Here is a 23,015-nt window from a genome sequence, read left to right on the forward strand (position 1 = left end):
AATCACTCACTGAAAGGTGATACAGATTTTGTATTAATGGTAACCATATGCTCATACAGGTTTCAATCTTTGTCTTAAATAATATTATACTGGCATAATAAGTAGTAAAATTCAACTTAGAAGAGGAGAAAAATTGGTACACTCCAGTGTGTGCTGCAGCCAGTGAGTGAATGATTGTTGGCACCTCTTCATAATTCCATGTTCAGTGACATCATGTCGGAAGCTTGAAACCATCCACGATGGGAATGTTTTCACTAAGAAATTGGCAAAGACTACAAGTCAGCAATCTCCCCATGCCCATGCTCCCAGAATGCTGATTGTTAAATGTTTTCCAGTGCATCACTGGCATTGAATTTCCATTAATTGATTATTCTAACTTCAAAATGTGAATAACCAATATAGGCATATTTTTCCATTCAACTCCTTTGGTTTCTTGCAAGACATTATGAAATTTCAGTGTGTTGCTTGTTGTGATTGGAGAAAACCTACAAAAATATCCCTTTTTTCCAAAATAATCTAAATTTACTTGGAGTAATCAATGTAACTTAGTTAAAATATTTGATAATTTATTTTAATTAGGGGGATACTCTTCCAAATATCTCAAATTCCAAGATTTATGTGACAACCATAAAATTGTACATTAACAAAAAAAAGCCATAGTTCCTCTATACACACACATGTACACACACACACACACACACACAATCATAAGCCCCTTTTTTTTCTATTTAGTATGAATTCATACTACCAGTTCCTTGGGAGTTGATGTGACCTGGCTATTAAATCTGTATCTTCCACCTCATTGATTATAAAACCTATGGAGATAGCATAATTAAAACCAATGATTATTATTAGGGATAAGTCTGAAATTTCTAACAAAGATTTATCATTACTTCTCCATTCCTCTATATAATAATTATGGTTTCTTTCATCTCTTTTCTTTTTTTCCTCTTTCCTTCTCCTCTCTCATTCTTCTTTCCTCCCTTAAAGGACAAGAGACAGAAGAAATTTAGAGGTAAGAAATTAAAGTATCTTCAGGCAGGCACTTAAGTGGGCAGGCATATAAGACTGTGAGGAGCAATGGCAGCTCTTTTGGGCTAGAGGGGAGAGAATGATTTCCCCAAGAGCAGGGAGAGTCAAAGTTTTGGAAAATATTTCAGGCCAAACACAAACATGTCTAGGCAGCCTCTGTTAATACTCTCATTCTTCATTTGAAGAAATTAAGTACCAGAGATGCTTCCACAATTATAAAACCAGTTGTCAGAAATTTGAGGGTGGCAAGTAATGCATCCTTCTTGGCCCTTTACCACTGGTTGGTCTTTATTCTTGCTTTTCTCCAACCCTATCATTATTCTTTGAGTAATTATTAAATGATTGCTATATCCCAAGCATGTTTAGCTTTCTGATTTCAAAGGGGAGTGGGATCTGTCTTTGCCCAGGAAGAATCAGAGTTTAGTGGAGGAGACAGGTACCTGAGGAAATAATGACAAGAAGTCTAAAAGAAGTACAGATAGTCTTATATGGGGGCCTGGGATTGCTTGACTAACTTTACTTGGAGGACTGAAAATTTTTTCTGGAGAAAGTCACACTTAAGGAGCGGTGGAAGGATGAGTAGGTTTTTGAATGTCCCTCTCAGTCCTTAGCTCAATATTCTATCAACTAACTAATCCCTCTCTATTATTTTTAAATAACCATATTAAAATATCGATTGATAAAGCCCTGAAAATTCATTTTGCCTTAGTATAGTTTATCAATCATTTACTTATAAGAAAGGCTTATAAAATTGTTGCCTTACTCTTATCAACACGATCTGGTTCTGCATTATGAAAGTCACCCCAGAATTTGTCATTTTGTTTAAGATGATAGGAAAAAATGATAACATACTACCATAGCATATAATAAAACATATTCTTTTTCCTCAAATATATTTTATGCCTGTGTATGAAGAGAAAAAGGAATTGGTAATTAATGGCTTCTCCAAATGACTTGGACTTCACTTTCCCTCATATATCACGGTGTGTGAATGTGTTCTGATGAATGTACAATATCCTTTTATTATTATAACATAAATTGGCTAAAATTTATGACTGTCTTAAAAAAATTCCATTGTCTTTTTTACTATAAATCTAGCTGGAGTAGGAAATACTAGAGAAAGCAAATTAGCCATGAGTTAAAGCAGTTTTATGTGGAATATCTAAATCAGTTACTTTCTGGGAAAAAATGTCTCTGTGGGTACCAGGGATTGAACTCAGGGGCACGTGACCACTGAGCCACATCCTCAGCCCTATTTTGTATTTTTGTTTAGAGACAGGGTCTCACTGAGTTGTTTAGTGCCTTGATTTTTGCTGAGGCTGACTTTGAACTTGATATCCTGCTATCTCAGCCTCCTGTACCACTGCGATTACACACATGCACCACTATGCCCTGCCTGTGTAAATTTTTAATAGATTTAGTTATACCTGTCTTCTGAAACGTATACACACACAAAATGTACTGAAATTTAATTTTTATGCATATCTGGATAACGAACTTTGGAGCCTTATTACAGCTACATTTCTTAATTATGCATTTTCATTCCAGTTAACTCTGCTCATCCATCCTTTTTTCTAAATATCCATAACAGGTCTATCCCTGTGCACAATCCCAGATAATTAAAAATATATTTAATTAAGTGGGAGTCTATAACATCACTGCAGTCGGGATAAGTTATAATTACATATACTTAAAATAAAATATCTGAAAAGTATTTAAATGGTATCAAACTGCAGAGCAACGGGGCTTCAGTGTATTCACACCTGAGTTAATATATACATCTGGATGGTTTTTCTTACTAACATTAATGTTAATATTTTTTCAGACATACTGTAATTTAAAAATTGACGTGAGCATTTGTTGTAAGTTCACAAAAAACATATTGATACTCAAATTCTCACGAATTAGGGACTAACCATAACATTGTCAGTTCAAATTAAATATTGTAAAGAATGACAAGTTTGTTACCTCACTTTAGTGGGAGTTCCCCTCCCAATTCTAAGAGAATACAATATGTATAATAAAACATTAATAAATGTGATTATAAAATAAATGGAGGTCTAATTTCCTTGATAAACAGATAACTCTTTTGGTTTTCCATAGGAATATAGATTTAAAAGCAAGCCAGAAAATATTTTTTAAAATCATAGTCTAAATATAATTACTTCTGGAAAATAACTTACTATGAAACTAGAAGAATGGCAGATGAAGCAGTGGGAAAAAAATGGAAACCCAGTGGAAGTATCCAGAGAGTTCAACCCAGAGAGTGACTTATCTAGAAATAGAAAGACAATTGATTATGAACCTTAATCTCAGTTACTAAGTTAATTATCCAAACTCTTCAGCCCTGATATGTAAACACCAGCAATATTAAGTCTATTACTAGTGGAATTGGCAATATTTCTAATTATGTTACATTATCAGTCATAACCATGTCTTATTTTGGTTATTTCAGATATTTAGCAAATATGTAGTTTAATGGATTAAATTACTTTATAAACTTCTCTTAATGTAAATTTAAAAGGTATAAGCTGTATTTTCATGGGTAAATAAGGTCTTGATTTTTAAAAAATGGTTATTCTATAAACTAAACTTCAAAGGGATTAGGTGGTTATTTTAAAGCAAACAAATCAATCACACTCAAAACCAACATAGCTTGGTATGATGTCACATGACTGGTAGTCCCAATGGCTCTGAAAGCTGAGGCTGAAGGATTGTGAGTTCAAAGTCAGCCTCAGCAAATTAGCGAGACCTAAGCAACTTAGCAAGACCCTGTCTCTAAATTAAAAATACAAAAAAGGACTGGGGGTGTGGCTCAGTGGTGAGTGTCCCTGAGTTCAATCCCTGGTACCAAAATAAAAAAACAATATGATGGTGATCACTTGGTCACCCCATCAAGTTTCCCTGAATCCTGTGTTTTTATGAGTATGTGTCTCAGCTGGGGTGTGGTGGTGCACACCTGTAATTCTAGCTGCTCAAGAGGTTGAGGCAGAAGGATCACAAGATAAAGGCCAGCCTGGGCAACTTAGGGAAGCTGTGTCTCAGGAGAAAACAAAAAAAAAGGGGAAAAAGAGGGCTAGAGATGTGGCTTACTGGAAGAGCACTTGGCAAGCAAGCATGAGGCCCTGGATTCCATCCCCAGTATAGAAAAAAATACATGTTTCCTTGGAATTGGGCAGTGCATCTGCATCCAACCAAGCCCCTTGCAAAGGTCCCTTCTCTTGAGACTAAATTTTCTGTTGTCCTCACATCCTTGCAGGATCAATCCACATTATAAACTGTCCTTCAAGTCCACTCATGTATAATCACAAGAATGGGGAGTTAGACTCCATGTGTGTATAATAGTCAAAATACATTCCACTGTCATACATAACTAAAAATAACAAAGAAGATAGTTTTTAAAAATAAAACTGTCTTCCCAGAAATTACACACATTTCTCTTTGCTAGAGAAATGTTCTTATAAGTCCACAAATACTGATTGCCTACTTGGAGCCTAATTCTGAGATAATTATTAAAGAAAACACATGAGTAAGGGTAACAGGGAGGAAGAAGTGAAGGAAACAATAATGTTTACTTATTATACCAAAAGAATTATTTTTGCTATTTTTCTGCATTGATTAGTTGATGAGTTGAGTCTTGGACAGAAAAGGAAATTCCCAAGAGTGTCTTTGTCAGAGATTTTAAAAAAACATCCTAATGTATAAAGAAAAATTCCTATGTATACCTTAAATTGTAGGTGATATTCTATGAACTATATATTATGACACCAGAAGTCTTAAAAAAAAAAAAAAAAAAAAAAAGCTTAAAACTATCATCGCAGACTGAAGTTCTTAAAAAATAAATAAATAAGGGTTTTGCTGGTGATTGAATTTAGGGCTGTGAGCATATTAAGTACACACTCTACCACTGAGCTTCACCCCAGGCCCTAAATTTTTTAATATGTTATTTTAAAAATGAGTGGGTTGATACAAAATGACTAATGGCTTTGTCACTGTCCTGTAATTTAAAGTCAGTGCCTATCTTGGAGATGCAAAATATCTGGACATCATATTATTCTACTGTAGGTCTTGAGCATCTCATTAATCCTGCTCTGACACTCCAGACATCTCCTATAGCTATCAAGAATGCTTATTCAAGTTGCAGTGGCTCCTCTGTGTATTTTTTTAATTGGAGTTTGCTGTTTGTAATCAATTTAAAATGGAATTTGGCATTCTACCCCTAAACAATCTCTTCCAGCTAATCAAGAGGAAACAAATGTTGCCCACCACCACATGATTTCTGGCTGAATTGATTACAGAATGCTTTTGGAAGATCCAGAAATGCAGGAAAGCAAAGCTAAAGGATTTTTTTCCCACCCCCTCCTAATTTTTGATGTGTAGAAGATGCTGACATATCTTTATATGATTAATATTGATTTGAAAGGACCACATTGTGGAGGTTGTATGGCCTTGTTCTACCTCCCTGTGCTGCTTCTGTTTACAGACTTAATAGTTGACTTTGGCTGATGTTTGCTGATACCTTCAGGAACTAATGTTGACTTCAGAATATCAGACAAGCTCTTCTCTTGGCATAGGGTTTTAGTTCCTCTGGTAGTTCAAATGAGGCTCCCCTTTTGTTGAATGCAACCACAAGCTGCCTCTCCTGCTTTCTCTTGGTTTGTAACAGACAAGGCCCAACTGTTTGACATATATCAGTTGAGAGACAAACAAAAGCCTAGACCTAAATCTCAAATGACAAGAGGGAGAAGGTTGCTTCCTTATCAGCCAGTGTCTTATCAAATGCCAACTCTGGTCTTGGAAGGGACTCTGAGTCTGCCTGTCAAGCACTTAATGGACCGGGACTACTTGGAGCCTTACTGCACCATTTATAACGTGGTATTAGGAAGCCTGTGATTGGTGAACACAAATCTGCATCTATAATTTTTTGAAACCACTGAGGTGGCCACTATCTCAGTAGGCTGAACTGGTACCGTAGCCACCAGGTCTTGTATATAATATACAAATACATGGTGGATCAGTAAGAAATCACTGTCAAATAGAAATAGCCCTACTTAAAAGAGAAATTTCTGCCTCTTCAAATTATATTTTCTTGGTGAAGTGTCTTGAAAAATTGCACATCGACCTTTTATTTTCTGCCATTCTCATGTCCTGGTAACTAACTGTAGAGCTGTAATCTTGTACTATAAACATTTCCTGTTGGCTCATCATTTTCCCAGGTCACTTGACTACACATTAGACAATGAGCTTGGATATTCTGTGTCATAACAAACTTCTTTCCAAAGCTGGAAAACGAGGCATATTTGAGAACATACCTGCACACAGCCACACATAGACACCTAGTGTGGAAAGGCCAGTAGAAATCCTGTTAGAAGCAGTCAGTTCTGATTTTAAGTGCTAGTCACGGGTCTGAGTTCTGAATGAATTCCTTGGGTACCCTAATTTTGAAGATTTTGGAAAATTATAGATTATTGTAAGTTGCCTACTATAATGTCTAACATGCACAGTGAATAGCAGCTAGTATTACCATTTGACATGGCCTGTTCTTTAATTTACCATATGAACTTAAGGTTTCATCACACCGTCATTAACCTTAACAGAGACATACCATTCTTCCTTTGAAAAATAGCAAGGTCCCTGATGTGTTGTTTTCTTTTCTGTTTTTCATTGTGACACTCAGGAATGTGTGAGATAAGTGGTCTTAGAGAGGGTCAAGAGTCACAGAGTTGCTATAGATAAGACACCTGAAGTCTGTGACCTCTTGGAGACATACAAAGGTTTAAATTTTGTCTCCCCCACCCCCATTACAAATCACATTGCCAGAAAAATTCTCTCTGGTATCACACACTGGCTGCAGGTTAAGCTGATGCCCCCTCTGAGCCCTGTGAGATAAAGAAATCTAAAAGCCCTGCCTTCCTGTGAAGGGTTCATCTCCTTTATCACTTCCCCCCTCTCCTTAAGGCCCTGGCCCCCGACCTTGTAGCCCCCAAGACAAAGACCTGTTTTTAAAAATTGAGTAGCCATAATACATAGCTTATGCTTCCTTAAAGGTACCCACATATTTCTCAAACTTAGGCTATAGTATACCAGGAAAAATGAGCCCATAATTCAGCCAAATTTAAACCACGGACACTAAATTAAACATTTTCCATATGTTCTATTAGTAACTGATAATCATTATCAAGTAACTGCTGTGTTGGAGGCTCATTCTCTTTTCTTTTGTAATAAGATGAATGTTTTGGTATATTTCATTTATAAGTCTGAGATCTTTTTTATATTTAGCCTCCTTTGGATTACATATAAGAAACAGTAATAAATATTTTTCTGGACTCAGGGGACACATTTTTAAAGGATCAATTCTGACTAAGCATAGCCATATTAATTCTCTGATTCCCATAGATTTAAGGATTAGTTCTTGAAAAATACTTTTAGAAAGAGATATCATTTTCTACAGTTATTGGTTTTTCTCAGACTAGTACAATAACAAATTACTTTCTGTCTAATGACTTCTATTAATGGGTTAAGAGGTATGAAATAATCTGTAGTTATCTTTCATATTTGGTAGTTGAGTAAGGTGGGAACTATTTTTAATATGCAGCAGCAAATACTGAAGCAGTGGGGTTCCATGAACTTTCTGTCAGCAAAGTTATCAACTGCCAGAAACCCCTGATAAGTCCCATTTCAAGAAGCAGAGTCTGGATAATACCAAGCTACAAGACAACAGTTAGTACGTGTGAACTGCTAGTACTGCCAAATTGAATTACCATTCTGACCCAAAATAAACACCCTGAAGTTAAACAAAGCTAAGTCACCCATCTGCAAGGTATGTATTGGGCTTAGCTGATGAACAAGACAGACTTTTTGATTTGTCAGAGCAATTTCAAACTACTGCCATTTCTCCAAGCCAGAGGTTAAAAGGTCAAAGAGAGACTTTAAAGCATATAATAACATTTTCTCGTGGTTGGGGGCATACAGTATTTGCTGAACAAATGACAGACCTGAATGAAAATTAGATGAGGTTTGCTCTTCTGGGACCACCCTGAGCACAGAATGAAGAATAGCCCTCCTATCCCAATTTTACCACTAATTTGCTGTCACCAGGAAAAGTAACTTAAACTCTTTGGAGCACATTTTCTTTTATGTGTAAAACTGGGAGGCAGAAAATGTGCTTTTTCAATTTCTGTCAAGTTTCTTAAGTTTCCATCATTCTTAAAGGACTCCAAGAGAGCACTTAAAGCATATTGGTTTAAATGATCATTTCTTAACAAAAAGCTATCATAAAAATTCATTTTATTTCCAGTCAACAAACTCATTTTCTGTGTTTTATTTTGTTTTGTTTCATTGACAAGGTGTCAGACTTCTTCAAATACAGCAAAATTTAAGGGGTTTGGGGATGTAGCTCAGTGGCAGAGCATTTTGGTTTTGTGAGATTGGCTTATTTCACTTTGCTGAGCATGTGCAAGTGCCTGGTTGGTCCTTAGTACAACACAAAATAAATAAATAAGGAAGTGAATCTTTAATTAGAAAAATCACATGAGAACCAAAATCACAGAAAGGATTTTGTTAAAATTAAAAATTTCGTTTCATTATATCACCAGGTATGGTGGTGTACACCTATAATTCCAGAGGCTTGGAAGGCTGAGGCAGGAGGATCTCGAGTTCAAAGCCAGCCTTAGCAATGGCTAGGCACTAAGCAACTCAGTGACACTTTGTCTCTAAACGAAGTATAACACACTAGGGTCAGGGCTATAGCTCAGTGGTTGAGTGCCCCTGAGTTCAATCCTCAGTACCAAAAAAAATTTTTTCCTTATATCAATTTAACAACTTTAAATGATTAGTATATTCTAAGTTTTCAGTGTACTAGACTTATCTCCTCAACTATTGAGTCATGAGATTGCCATTTTTGTGGGTTAAAAACAGCCATCAAGAATTGTTAGTTTCGGGCTGGGGATGTGGCTCAAGCGGTAGCGTGCTTGCCTAGCATGCGTGCGGCCCGGGTTCGATCCTCAGCACCACATACAAACAAAGATGTTGTGTCTGCCGATAACTAAAAAATAAATATCAAAAATTCTCTCTCTCTCTCTCTCTCTCTCTCTCTCTCTAAAAAAAAAAAAAAAGGTTAGTTTCACAGAATTCAACTTACAGAGGAGATCTCTCTGGGATCCCCATTTCCTTTAGTTTTTATATAATGCTGGGCATATTTATTTCTTTAAAAGCAGTATTTGAGGGCAGAAAGGCTTTTTGAAATCACACGGTCTGCATCTGTAATGTATTCCCCAAATGCATTACTTTGCTGTTTTCGATAAGCTTCATTTCTCTATAAGGAAGCAACCTCAACTTGTAGACTTGGTTACTGTTTATAGAAGGGTGTCATGCTTAGCAAAATTAGAAATAGGCTAAGTGTGAAGATATTTATAGGTCATGCTTTTGACTCGGGTCCTACACATTGGAAACTGTTTTCTCTGACATCTCTCTACATTTTTAGTTATGTGATCATCACATTTTAAAGCAGTTTGTTTAATATTTATCAAAATTTGTTTATCCTCATACCTACTGATACGGTTGCTGACAGCAACCGTAAGTTATTTAAAATTGAGATGTGGAACACACTGGAACTCAAGCAGCCTGTGTATTGCTATCTCTAATGCGCCATATTGTTCTATTTTTTTATAAATTTGTTTTAATTAGTTATATATATATAACAGTAGAATGTATTTATGCACTTTGATATTTCATACATAGATGGATATAGTTTCTCATTTTTCTGAGTGTACATGTTACAGAATCATATTGGTTATGCAGTCACATATATACATACAGTAATAATGTCTGTCTCATTCTACTATCTTTCCTATCCCCATATCCCCTCCACTCCCCTCCCATCACTTCCCTCTACCTAATCTAAGGTAACGCTATTTTTCCCTAGTGTCCCCCCCACCTTATTGTGAATTAGCATTCGCATATTAGAGAAAACATTTGGCCTTTGGTTTTGTGGTATTGGCTTATTTCACTTAGCATGATATTCTCCAATTCCAACCATTTACTGGTAAATGCCATAGTTTTACTCTTCTTTAAAGCTGAGTAATATTCCATTGAGTATATATTTCACATTTTCTTTATCCATTCATCTATTGAAGGACACCTAGGTTGATTCCATGGTCTAGCTATTGTGAATTGAGCTGCTATAAACATTGATGTGACTGCATGACTATAGTATGCTGATTTTAAGTCCTTTGGATATAATCCAAGGAGTGGGATAGTTGGGTCAAATGGTGGGTCCATTCCCAGATTTCTGAGGAATCTCCATAGTGCTTTCCATAGTGCTTTCACAAATTTGCAGTCCCACCAGCAATGTATAAGTGTTCCTTTTCCCCCACATCCTCACCAACATTTATTGTTGCCTGTATTCTTGAAGATTGCCATTCTGACAGCAGTGAGATAAAATCTTAGAGTAGTTTTGATTTGAATTTCTCTAATTGCTCGAGATATTGGACACTTTTTCCATATATTTATTGATCAATTGTATTTCTTCTTCTGTGAAATGTCTGTTAAGTCCCTTAGCCCATTTATTGATTGGGTTATTTAGGGGTGTTTTTTTAAATTATTATTTATTTATTAATTTATTTATTGGTGTTAAGTTTTTTGAGTTCTTTATATATCCTAGAGATTAATGCTTTATCAGAGGTACATGTGGTAAAGATAGTCTCCCAATCTGCCATTTGTTCTTTTAATTGCAAAACACTTGCCTCATTTCTACCCTCTCAAAATGGGGTGAAGATTAAGTAAATAATGCTTTGACCTTGGTACTTGAAGTGAAGTAGATAGAAAATGCATTGATGTTATTCTTTGTTGTCTGGATATGTTGAGAAGTTGTGTTCAGTTATGACAGCCATTAGGCAGTTGATAATTTATTGGTCTCAGGACAACTGTCAAATTTATACAAATTTGGCATTTCAAAACACTGGAAGAAGCATCAAGTAAAGCTTCAAAGTAAATGCCTGTGGGATGCATGGCCTAAGACGTAGGGTTTCTTGTTTATTTGTCTAAATAGAAACATGAGCTCAGCTGGCCCTGATGGGAGGAAAGTGATGAGAAGGTGTGATGGACTCATTGACTCTCTGGTCCATTATGTCAGAGGAACCATTGCAGATTACCAGCCAGATGACAAGGTAATGTAGCTCATGTGTTGAATTACCTATTGTGACTTAACCAAAATGCTTCAGAATATTCTTAGAATAGCTGCATGAGTTTAGATTTATTCACTGACTTATTTGCTAAGTCTTGGATTTTCCATACATGCTTAGAAATATTAAAACCTATCTAGTCTTATTATTTATTTTTCAGGTCCAAATTTCCAATTATCTGTTTAACAGCTAAATGTGGATGTTTCATAGGTGTCCAAATACTAAATGTTCAGCATTAAACTTAAATTCATCTCTTCCCTTTGCCCCAAACTTGATCCTTCTCTATATAATCCTTAATAATTTTCACCTTTCACCCCCCAAAAAGACAGTAATCTGAATAATCTTGACAGCCTCCCTTGTTTCACATCCCATACCCACTGGGCAACATATCACATTCTACCTCTGAAGTCTTTTAATTTATCCACTCTTCTCTGTGCTAGCATTGCTGTCGAGTATGCATCTTTCATACTGGTTGTTGCAATAGCCTCCTAATTGGTCCCTATAAATAATATTACTTCCTGTTATCCAACTCAGTTTGGCTACTAAGTTATGTACCTAAAATATAAAATTGTTCTAGATACACTCTAACAAGTAAACTAGAGGGCTAGGGAAGTAGTTCAGTGGTAGATCATCTACCTCGCATGCAGGAGGACATGGTCTGTGTCCCCAGCACCTCTAGAGAACAAAGAAAAAGTAAACTAGGAAGCTTCCCCATTGTTTTAAGAAATCCAGCTTCCATACTTTCATTGTTGTACTCATGATTATTTATGATCTAACCTTAGCCTTTCCAGCCATAATCAGCCATTCCCTTTACCCAGATGTCCCTCCCCTGGCCCTGTCCCATCCAAGCATACCCAGTCGCATCAAATAAGCCTTGTAAGAGCTGAAGCCCTGGGAAATTGCACCCAAAGGATATCTATATGCATGTGAACAATATTCATATCCTTTTTTTTCTCAGGCAACAGAGAATTGTGTGTGCATTCTTCATAACCTCTCCTACCAGCTGGAGGCAGAGCTCCCAGAGAAGTATTCCCAGAGTATCTATATTCAAAACCGGAATATCCAGACTGACAACAACAAAAGTATTGGGTGTTTTGGCAGTCGAAGCAGGAAAGTAAAAGAGGTATATTGGGAGGTCCTGGACAGAGAGAAGCAGGGAGACCAAAATGAGAATGTGTGTGTGTGTGTGTGTGTGTGTGTGTGTGTGTGTGTGTTTCTGAGCAATTAATATATGTCAAGCACTATTTTATTTTAAGGTCTTTTAATCCTCATATCAATCCTATGAGGTGTGTATTATTAGTATCTTTGTTTTTCAGTGAGGAAACAGAAAAGGACAGAAAAGTTCATTAATTTTCCTAGATTAATTCAGCAAGTAAGTGGAGGGAATAAAATTGAATTCCCAACAATCTGACTTCAGAAATGCACTGTGAACCTCTAAATCATACTGCTGTACACCTTGTAGGTTAGGAAGTAACCTTAGTGCAGTACAAATAAAAGTACATATGTTGATTAAACATTAAAAGCAGCCCTGAGGGGCTGGGGATGTGGCTCAAGCGGTAGCACGCTCGCCTGGCATGCGTGCGGCCCGGGTTCGATCCTCAACACCACATACAAACAAAGATGTTGTGTCCACCGAAAACTAAAATAAATATATAAATATTTAAAAAAAAAAAAAAAAAAGCAGCCCTGATATTTGGCTTTGGGAATTTTGGAAAAAAAAAAAAAAAAACTTGCGACACACTAAAATCAAACCTCTTAGGAAAAAAATACACATGTATTTCCATATTGACACGAAAACTGAAAAAATAGGATCTGCCCTGCTCCTGTTTAGCATTTGTGAACTTGGACAACAACAATAGTATTGGGTGTTTTGGCAGTCGAAGCAGGAAAGTAAAAGAGGTATATTGGGAAGAGGTATATTGGAGAACAACTGGTACATTTAGAACGCTGATGCTATCCTGGATGTTTTTCTTATCTTTAGAGTGATTTTGACCAATTTAACTCTTAGCTTAAAAGCAGCCTGAAAACCATTCTAGAAGGTATCTGTGCCTAATTTTCTTAACCGTTCCCTAACTAAGTGTGAGGTGGTGTTAGGACGAAATAGTTACTGTGAGCTAAGAGTTAAGTAATTACAAATCATATATATTTGCTTTTTAAATTTCTATTTTAGGGTCTTCTTATTATGCAAATTGTTAGTATTTCTACACAGTATTTCTGGTCTGTTGGCTTGTGTGTCCCTTGAAGTGCATTAATTCTGGATTCCCTTGTGTGTGTGGTTAGCAATACCAGGATGTGCCAATGCCAGAGGAAAAGAGCAACCCCAAGGGTGTGGAGTGGCTGTGGCATTCCATTGTGATAAGGATGTATTTGTCCTTGATTGCCAAGAGCATCCGAAATTACACACAGGAAGCATCCTTAGGAGCTCTCCAGAATCTCACAGCAGGGAGTGGCCCGGTGAGTACCATGTCCGTTCTCCTATTTTTTAAGATAATGACATTGTAGACATACCTACGTTAGGTTCAGAGATGAAAAAATGAGGTAAGAGAAAAGTTTGCTCACTTCAGTCAAGACAGTTCTCAGGAACTGCCAGAGAGTGTTTCAGCCCTCCAGGACCTTCAGCCCCACTCGGCTTCTATAACACGAGGTCAGACTGTAAGTGCAAGACTTATAAATATTTGTGTTGCTCAGTGCTTTTTCAGTTATAGGTCGCAGAATCCTGCCTTAAACAGACTTCAAGGGAAAAAAATGGAATTTGTTGGCTCTTGGAAGTGAAAAAGTTCAGGACAGGTCTTCTTCTGTCTTGACTGGACTTTGGTACTCCAGTGACGATTATGGCTTTTTCCATCCCTGGGTTCCATTTCCCTCTATTGGTTTTGTTCTCAAAGGCCCCACCCATGCGGTAACAAAGATAACTAGGAATTATTTCAGGCTTACATTTTACCAGCCTGGCGTCCCATAAGAAGAAACTATTTTCCCAGTTGCTCTATTAAGAACTGAGAGAGGACAGGGGATATAGCTCAGTTGGTAGAGTGTTTGCCTCGCATCCACAGGGCTCTGGGTTCAATCACCAGCACCACACACACACACAAAAAAAAAAAAAAACAACTGAGAGAACATGGTTCACTGACCTGATATGAGTCTCTTCATTCAGGACCTGTAGGCATGAGGCTATGAGTTTGGTTGGCCAGGTCTGGGTAATGTGCCAGGGTCTTGAATTTGGGCAGAACTGGATCACTGCCACTTGTACAGTATGAACTAAAATGGTAAAGAAATGGCTCTCCAACAGAAAACCAGATGTTATCACCAAATGAAGGAGGAATAAATGCTGGGGAGTCAAAAACAACATATGTCTACTGCAGCATGGAATTAGAAAGGACATCTGTAGGGCTGGGGATGTAGCTCAGTGGTAGGTCATTGCCTAGTGTGCACAAGGCCCTGGGTTCAATCACCAGTACTGCAAAAAAAAGGAAAGGATTTTAAAAGGACATCTGTGCTTTCTATTCTGCAAATTCAACTACAAAATAAAGAGTTGATTTTCTTTCCACATGCACTTACTTTATACCAGCAAAGTAAAAAATGCATAAAATGGTAAAAATTTATTCCCCTTTCCATGTATTTTTATGCCAGGTTACATATTTATGGATTTCATAAAAAATGATTTGAACTGAGCTATATTCTTTGCCTTAAGCTTATATTCTTTGCACTGATCATCGAATGATTAAACTTCTCCAGAATAGTTCATTGTATGGCTAATCTTCAATTACCTATCCCCATAGAAAAAAAACATTCTTTTTTTTATACCTTTGTTTTATTTATTTATTTTTATGTGGTGCTGAGGATCGAACCCAGGGCTCCGCGTATGCTTTGGTGAGTGCTCTATCGCTGAGCCACAATCCCAGCCCCCAAAAAAACATTCTTATAAGGAACAAAAATGTTATTCAGTCTTTACTTCAGAATTCATATTTGCTTTTAATATTAGTGGAGTTACACAGAAGCCTGCTCTCTGTTTTGAATAAAATTGTGAAATGATAAAACCCACATTTGTTTTATCAGCATTGTAGTTAAGAATGCAACCAAACTTTGATCTCTTTGACTTTCAAGAAAGCATACTTATGCACAGAGAGAAACTGAAGCTCCCTGCTTTCAAGGTGTATGTGGTCTACTAGGAGGAGACACAGCTTAGAAGAGTTGTAACCTGGAGGACTAGGAGTAGTGGTGAGGAAGGTGCCAGGCGATGGGCTGTGTGGGCCATACCAAGAGACCTGCACATCCTTCTGAAGGCAGTGGAGGGTCCTAGAAAGGTTAAGCCTGAGGTGGACCATAATCAGATTAAGCTGTAGAAGGATCACTCTAGTATAAGGCTTTGAAATCCCCACTGGTGTTTAAGAAAACAGCAGGTTGACCAGCAACATTTGAATTCCCAGTGGAGACTGGAGACCATACATTTGCAGAAGTACCAGTGTGAAAATGCACTATTTGGTCTAGCAATGTTTGGTGATATAAAATCAGAAATGACAAGAAGCTAAAGGAATCCCACATTGCAGTTTGGCAAATGGGTGAAATGGAAGCTAGAATGAGAAGCATGTTGAGGTTATTGGAAAGGTAATATTTGATGTGATGGTCCATTTACCCAGTGTAAATAAGAAAGATAAGACAGGGGAGGATTGATAATTTAAGTTGTGAGAAATGAAAGTTGGGATAAAAGGATTGGAGGGTTTTGAGGGGCATGCTGGAGATCAAACCCTGGGGCTCACACATGCTAGGCAGGCGCTCTACTACTGAGTGATGCCCTTGGCTCAGGTTCTTGATGAGGCTGAGGAGAAACAATTAGGAGTGAGGGAGGGAGAGCGAGGATGGGAAGATGTGTTCAGAGCATAGCATTGCCGGGTTTATGTTTCCAGAGGCAGTGTATCTCTGGGTGAGAACAGGGTCTGTGTGACCAACAGAGCAAGCAACTGATAAATAGAGAAGATGAAAGTCAGTGACTTTGGGGAAGTCTGGGAACTGTGTATGGATAAGAGGTGGAAAGGGCTGTGCACCAGGCTCCAGAGCCTCCAGAGAGAATTCCACACAGTGTCCGAGTTGGATGGAGTAACTGAGAAGAGCAGGGCTTCTGCCTATGAGGGAAGACACAGCCATCTAGACAGGCCATTAGGAAGACAGGAATGCCCAGCCTGTCTCCCAACCCGATATACAGGAGTTGTATAGACTGAATAGCTTCCTCCCTGGATGGCTATGGCGGGGGGGGAGTGGATTCCTCCTAGAGAACATCAAATAGTCTAAGAGAATGTTCTGCAAGTTAGTGAAAGACAAATTGTGATTCATCCAACAGTAGAACAAACATTTTGTGCTAATTAAACATGCTTGAGTTGTATACACTCTGAGAATCTAAAGAAAGTTATGTACTATTTCCCTGAGAATGTCAAATATAAACACAAGAATAGTTTTAGGGATATCCCATCCTCTCCCTGGACCCTATATTAAGAACCCCCTGTATAAGATGGAGTGGAGAAATATAAGAAAAAGAGGAATAAAGCTGAGGGAAGGGGGCACACAGTGTTTAGATGAGACAAACAGCATGCTGAAAAATGTCAAGAGTTATGCGGATTTTTGGCATGGAAGCCCCAAAGTAACTTCAAATAGATTTGAAGTCTAATATGAAGTCACAAACACAAACCAAGGCCTGAATCAGAGGTTTGTTGATGATAGGAAGAGCCTACTCAATATTTAGAACCTCTTAAAGGTGATTGCCAACCCAATTCCAAATCCGAGTTGCCTCTAGTGGACCTGGATCTCAACCAGCAACTTGTACATGTTGATTCAAAGCCAAGAATTACAGATTAACCTAATAAGCAATACATTCCTTTCTTTAAAAGCCAAACATCCCTTTCCGAATAAACTGGATTTTATTTGAAAATGAATAAGCTTGTTGAGATATGTAAACTGCCCAGAAGAAACAGAAAAGATAAATAAGCCATTCACCAGTAAATAAGTTGAAGTGATAGTCAAAGACGTCTCCCTTTAAAATGTATTCTCTGCTCAGTTGACTCTCTAGAAGAACACAGATTCCATGTCACCACAAAAGTGAGTGGCTGATGAACAGCTATGTGGATGAATTCTACCAAATCCACGAGGGCAATACAAGAAAAGGAAAGGACAGACCCATTGCATTATAAATATAAATGGGAAAAATGTAATTGCTAACCAAATCCAACATTCATTTAAAAATATCGAATGAACTGTTTTTATCTGGTAATTAGATTGAAAACCTAATAAGAATTTTTAACAAGTATCTTCAGACTGGTTTTATCAATGTTCTAGTTTTTTGTTTTATTTGGTTTTGTTTTGGTGCCAAAGTTTATATCCCCAATCCTTTTTAATATTTTGTTTTGAGACAGGATATCACCGAGTTGTTTAGGGCCTCAATAAGTTGCTGAGGCTGGCTTTGAATTTGCAGTCCTTTTGCTTCAGTCTCCCAAGCCACTGGGATTACAGGTGTGCGCCACCATGCCCAGCTGTCACACACACACATTCTCATTCATTCTCTCTCTCTCTCTCTCTCTCTCTCTCTCTCGGAGTTAGTTTATTTACATTTCAATATATGTATATTTTTGTTTACTTATTTATTTGCTTATTTTTACTTTGTGCATGCAGAAGAGCAAACCCAGGGCCTCATATTTGCTGGGCAAATAACCACTGAGCTATGCTCTTAGCCCCACAGTTCTAGTTTTTAAAACATCTTCTAGTAATCTACCAAAAAAAAAAAAAACTTTAATATTACTATGAAATCAAATGCAGTAGCATTTATAGGACATCTCACAAAACAGATGCCAACATCAGTAGCCCAGACGGTTGTCCAGAAGGAAAATGGCCTCCAGCACACCCGAAAGATGCTGCACATTGGTGATCCAAGCGTGAAAAAGACTGCAGTCTCCCTCCTGAGGAATCTGTCTCGGAATCTTTCTCTGCAGAATGAAATTGGTGAGTTGGTAAAGTGCCTCATGTCATAGGTACATGTTGAAAATATAAGTGCAGTAAGACATTGTTGCTATCACATTCTTTTTGCAGTGATGAACTAGAAATGTGAGTAAAGGGCAGAAGGTGGTAAGTAGGTCTGGCTTTTGTGCCATATAACATCAAGGGCAGACTTTCTTACTGGTCTCAAATTAGATTGCTCTTAATACACAGACTTTTAGTTTGCTTTAATTACTTACAGAAGAGAAATTTTAAACCGTACTAATATTTCACTAGATAAGCAAGATGTTTGACATTTTTTATCCTTCAGCCATGCCTCTCAGTGAAGTCTTTTTAAATTACGTAGATATTGTTCAGGATATTCCCCATTTGACCTGCTTACATGCCACTGTTCTAGAACATCAAGAAAACATACACGGTGGTTGTTTACTTTAGAAGGTAGGCAGTGTGTTGGACTGGAAAAAGAAAGAATAGACAGGTAATCACAAGAAAAAGACAAAAGGAACCTGAATGTGGCAGATTTGGCATAGATGTCTTTAGAATAGATACAATGAAACCTAGTTGCCTTTTGTTGTTGTTTGAAAGACTGCATTTCTGATGATGATGATTACAATGGTAAGTTATCATAACATAATTTTTCATTCATTTGCTTATACCAGGAAATATTGGATAAATGCTTGTTAAATCAGGTAAAAATATGTAAAATGAGATAAAAGGAAGACAATGCTAAAATTATGCATGCTTTCTAATGCTCCATAAGTTGATCATTTCTAACAACCTAAATTCAGTTTTTCACAAAAGTACACTAAAATTATAAGCAAATTTGTATTTGTTTTTCTTAATGGTTAAGTTTTGGAATCTGCACACATGAATAACCCAGGGATATTGAAGTTTGCTGTGTGGTTTAGTCACATCATTTTTAAAGACAGCCAGCAGCACACTTGACAAGAGGTTTTTGTACAATGGTTTCAAGCCCATTATAAATATAAGGAGAGCCTGGAAATTTCCACTGAATTTAAAAGAAGCCTTGCCATGGGCATTCTCAAAATTATGAAAGTGCTCTTCCTATTGTCTTTTGTGGGCTTTTGTGCTAGCTTCTATAGAGGTGTATTATCCTTTAGCTTTTTTTTTTTTTCCTTTGCCCATATAAAACATTGACTCCATCTCTAGAACATTGCCAAGGAAAATAACTGTTGTACACATTATGCACGTACCTTTGGGACAGAAATGCTGTGAGTTTTAGGTCCTCTAACTGTTGGAAAGGTGTTGTAACACTGCTAAGCCTCACTCTAAGAACAAGAGAGAATAGCTCTCAGCAAGATAAATGCAGTTTTAAAATTCCATATTGGTTTTATGTAACATATTATTTTGATTCTGAGTTTTAATAGCCCAGAATGAGTGAAAATCTGTTAGAATACATCCTTTGAGTTTCTCATGAGAGTTTTCTATGCCAGGGAACTTTCCATGTGCCAACCTGGAATGAAGTTATCACATTTTACTTGCATTTACAGAAAAAAACGTGAAACATTTTTTTCTCAAAAACTTGAAGATAGGCAACATGTCAGAGAGAAGAGATGGATTGCATCCCACAGTGCTACTTTGCCAACCCATGTCACCTTAGCTAGTCACTTAACTGCTGCACACCAAGGGAGATGAGTAATTACTACCTCATGGTGTTTTTCCAAGGATCAAATTAAGTAATGTGTGTGTGAGCCTTGGTAAGTGGTAGACATCTCTACAATTCCAGTTCACATTAGTCATCACATGGGTGTTTCCAGACATCCAAATAGTAAAGATCTACCAGGCCCACAGTCCACTCTGGAATATAGATATATAGATATCTACTATGTGTGTGTGGAGAGAGAGAGAAAGAAAAATGTAGGTATGGATATAGATATACACCCTCCCGTACTTTTTTGTGGTATGAATTTTCTAAGAAAAATAAACATGATAGAAAGTGTTAGATTCTAATTCCTTTATTTGCCACTTCTCCTTAGCCATGACCCTGAGTTCTGACCTTAACTTTGATCTACAGAGGTGGACATTCATGGCACAGTGAGGAAGAGAAGGTGGGCAAAGTTCTCAAGTGGACAGCCTGGGTCTCTGCTGCCACTGCTGTAGCCTCAAAGAGATTGATCCGGTGTTTGTTGTGCAGTAGTCTTGGGCTTATCTCCATATTATTCAACTAAATTCAGTGAAAGGAAAGTTCATGTTCTCAAGGTCTTTGATACTGTGGTTTAACTTATTGAAAGGAGGAAAGCTTCTGATAATAAGAAGCATCTATTGAGAGCTTACTGTAGGCAGGGCACAGTTAATACACAGTAGATCACTAATTCCCTAAAAAAAGAAAAGAAAAAAAACTGTGAAATAGATACTGTTATAATACCTAATGTACAAATTAGGGAAATGCAACACTAAGAAGATAAGTAGCTTGTTAAGGCTCAGAGTCATTAAGTACCAGAGCAGGACTTAAACTAAAGAAGTCTGGCTCCAGAGGCTGAGCTCTGGGATCTTAACATTATGCCATGATGATTAGACATGGTAGTGTTCAGGCCTTTAAGCAGAAAGCATGTCTTACCTGCCAATCAGGTCTGGTCATGATCTAATGACAATATATCATTCAGTGCCTTTTATTGAGTACCTCTCTGTTTCAGGAATAATGAGTGATGCTAGAAACACAGAAAAAAAGGTAGTTGTAATTAAGAAACCCATAGTCCCACTTGAAATTCAGACAGGCACATAACTAATTATAATCCAGTAATAGAAAAGCATGGTTCAAGGTGCCACATGAACACAAGAACAATAAGATATTTGTTACACATCCATAATCAACACAACACTGTATTAAGGAGCTGTGGGGAACAGCATGAGCTACAAAAACATGCTCTCAGTCTCGAAAAGGAGTTCCAAAGTAGTTAGAGAAAAAAGAAGAAAACATATGTGAAAAGAATTATTACAAAATTTAAGTACAAATTTATATTGCCCAAAATATTTAGACCTCAGGACAAATCATAGTGAAATCTTCAAATATTAATACCTCTTTTGCTACTATTAAAAAAAGCTGAACTAACGTTCTAACAAAGAAGTTACACACATGGTGGAAAAGAATATTTAAAATTGTTCATTTCTCTTTAAGATAGTGGCTTATCTATGTATTAAAAAACCTCTGAGCCAGACGTGTTGATGCATGCCTGTAATCCCAGTGGATTGGGAGGCTAAGGCAGGAGGATCCCAAGTTCAAAGCCAGTCTCAGAAAAAGTGTGGTGGTAAGCAACTCAGTGAGACCCTGCCTCTATATAAAATACAAAATAGGGCTGGGGATGTGACTCAGTGTTTGAGTTCAAACCCTGGTACCATCCCCACAAAAAAAAAAAAGAAAGAAAGAAAAACCTCTGGGAAGTACAGATAATTTTTGAAAAAAAAATTAGGTCACCATTAATACTATTGTAAAAACAGTTTTTATTAACATTTTAGTGTAGTTCGCATATATTTTCTTTTATAGAATCATGTATACCCATAAGTCCTGATATTTCACATAGAATATTAATACAAACATTTTCCTGTTATACATGCTTAACAGATGTTTTGGAATGTATAGTATTCTTTACATGTATATTTTAGCTAATCATATTCCTGTTATTTGGCTATTTAGGCTTTTATAATTTTTCACTCATATATAATACAATCAGAAAGATCTCTGCAGAAAACTTTTTCTATTTTTAAAGTGAGTCTCTCAGGTGTATTCCCAGAAGTGGAATTACTGAATTGAAGAATATGAAAATTTTTAGATTCTTGTCACTTTTGACAAATTACTTTGTGAAAAAATTTTCAATAAGCTGAGCATGGAACATCTTCAAATGTTTAAATTTGATTATTAGAAAAGTCACTTCTTATTTGTTGAGGAACTGTGTTTCCTTTTTTTTTTTTTTTTTAATGTCTTTTACTCAAAATGTATTAGGATCTTGGGATTAAGAATAATCTTTCTAATCAAGTGTCTTTTCTGTCATCTTGTAGCCAAAGAAACCTTACCCGATTTGGTGTCTATAATTCCCGACACAGTCCCAAGTAATGACCTTCTCATTGAAACTACAGCCTCCGCCTGTTACACCCTCAACAATATAATCCAAAACAGTTACCAGAATGCACGAGACCTTCTGAACACAGGGGGCCTGCAGAAAATTATGACCATCAGCACAGGCGACGCGTAAGTCCTTCAGTATCTGCCCATCAGAGTCTCCCCTTTCCCTACCACCTCCCCAGTGTAAGTATTCTAGTTATGAATGTGCCATTGATGAGTACCACGGGCAGAATGGCTGCAAACACAATCACAAAACTGGCCCAGACTGTCCAGTGATGAGGCAAGTGAAGAACTGAATCAGCCAACCCACATGGTTGTCCATTCTCCTCTAACCATCAAGAGAGGGTCAAACTCTATACCTTCTCTTGGAAGTGTATTCCAGCATTTTATCGACCTCATGAATTAGTTTCCCAGCACCACCACTGTGATCTAAGAGAAGCAGAGGCAAGGTTGGATCCTGTAGCAGCTTAGACTGAGCAGTGAGAGCAGTGGATGGCAGCTGCCAAGAAATTTTTGCTTTCTCAGTTTTCCCCATAACATCCCTTCCACATCTGATTCCCTTTTTGCAAACAGAAGTCCCAGTCATATAAATCATCTCACATCCCTAATTCTGGGTATAACTAAATTATTACTATTCGTTAATTTAGAGTGATGGATGGTAAGGAATATAAAAATTATTATCTTTTTCTCTTCATACAATTCTCTCAGAATTGTTTGACTTGTTATCTTCCTACAAATACAAGATTTTT

At 37.2% G+C, this 23,015-nt stretch overlaps 1 protein-coding gene across 1 annotated transcript in view; it reads left to right on the forward strand.

The window, feature by feature from the left end:
• Pkp2 (plakophilin 2) overlaps positions 1 to 23,015 on the forward strand; it is a 72,215-nt gene that overhangs the window by 45,018 nt on the left and 4,182 nt on the right. Inside the window, exons 7-11 of the mRNA XM_027934179.2 lie at positions 11,081 to 11,198; positions 12,172 to 12,336; positions 13,494 to 13,667; positions 18,041 to 18,194; positions 22,203 to 22,392. Coding sequence (XP_027789980.2) covers positions 11,081 to 11,198; positions 12,172 to 12,336; positions 13,494 to 13,667; positions 18,041 to 18,194; positions 22,203 to 22,392 — 801 coding nt within the window. The remainder of the gene's footprint in view (positions 1 to 11,080; positions 11,199 to 12,171; positions 12,337 to 13,493; positions 13,668 to 18,040; positions 18,195 to 22,202; positions 22,393 to 23,015) is intronic.

This window comes from Marmota flaviventris, chromosome 3 (genome assembly GCF_047511675.1).
Source record: "Marmota flaviventris isolate mMarFla1 chromosome 3, mMarFla1.hap1, whole genome shotgun sequence".
Classification (NCBI taxonomy): Eukaryota; Metazoa; Chordata; class Mammalia; order Rodentia; family Sciuridae; genus Marmota; species Marmota flaviventris.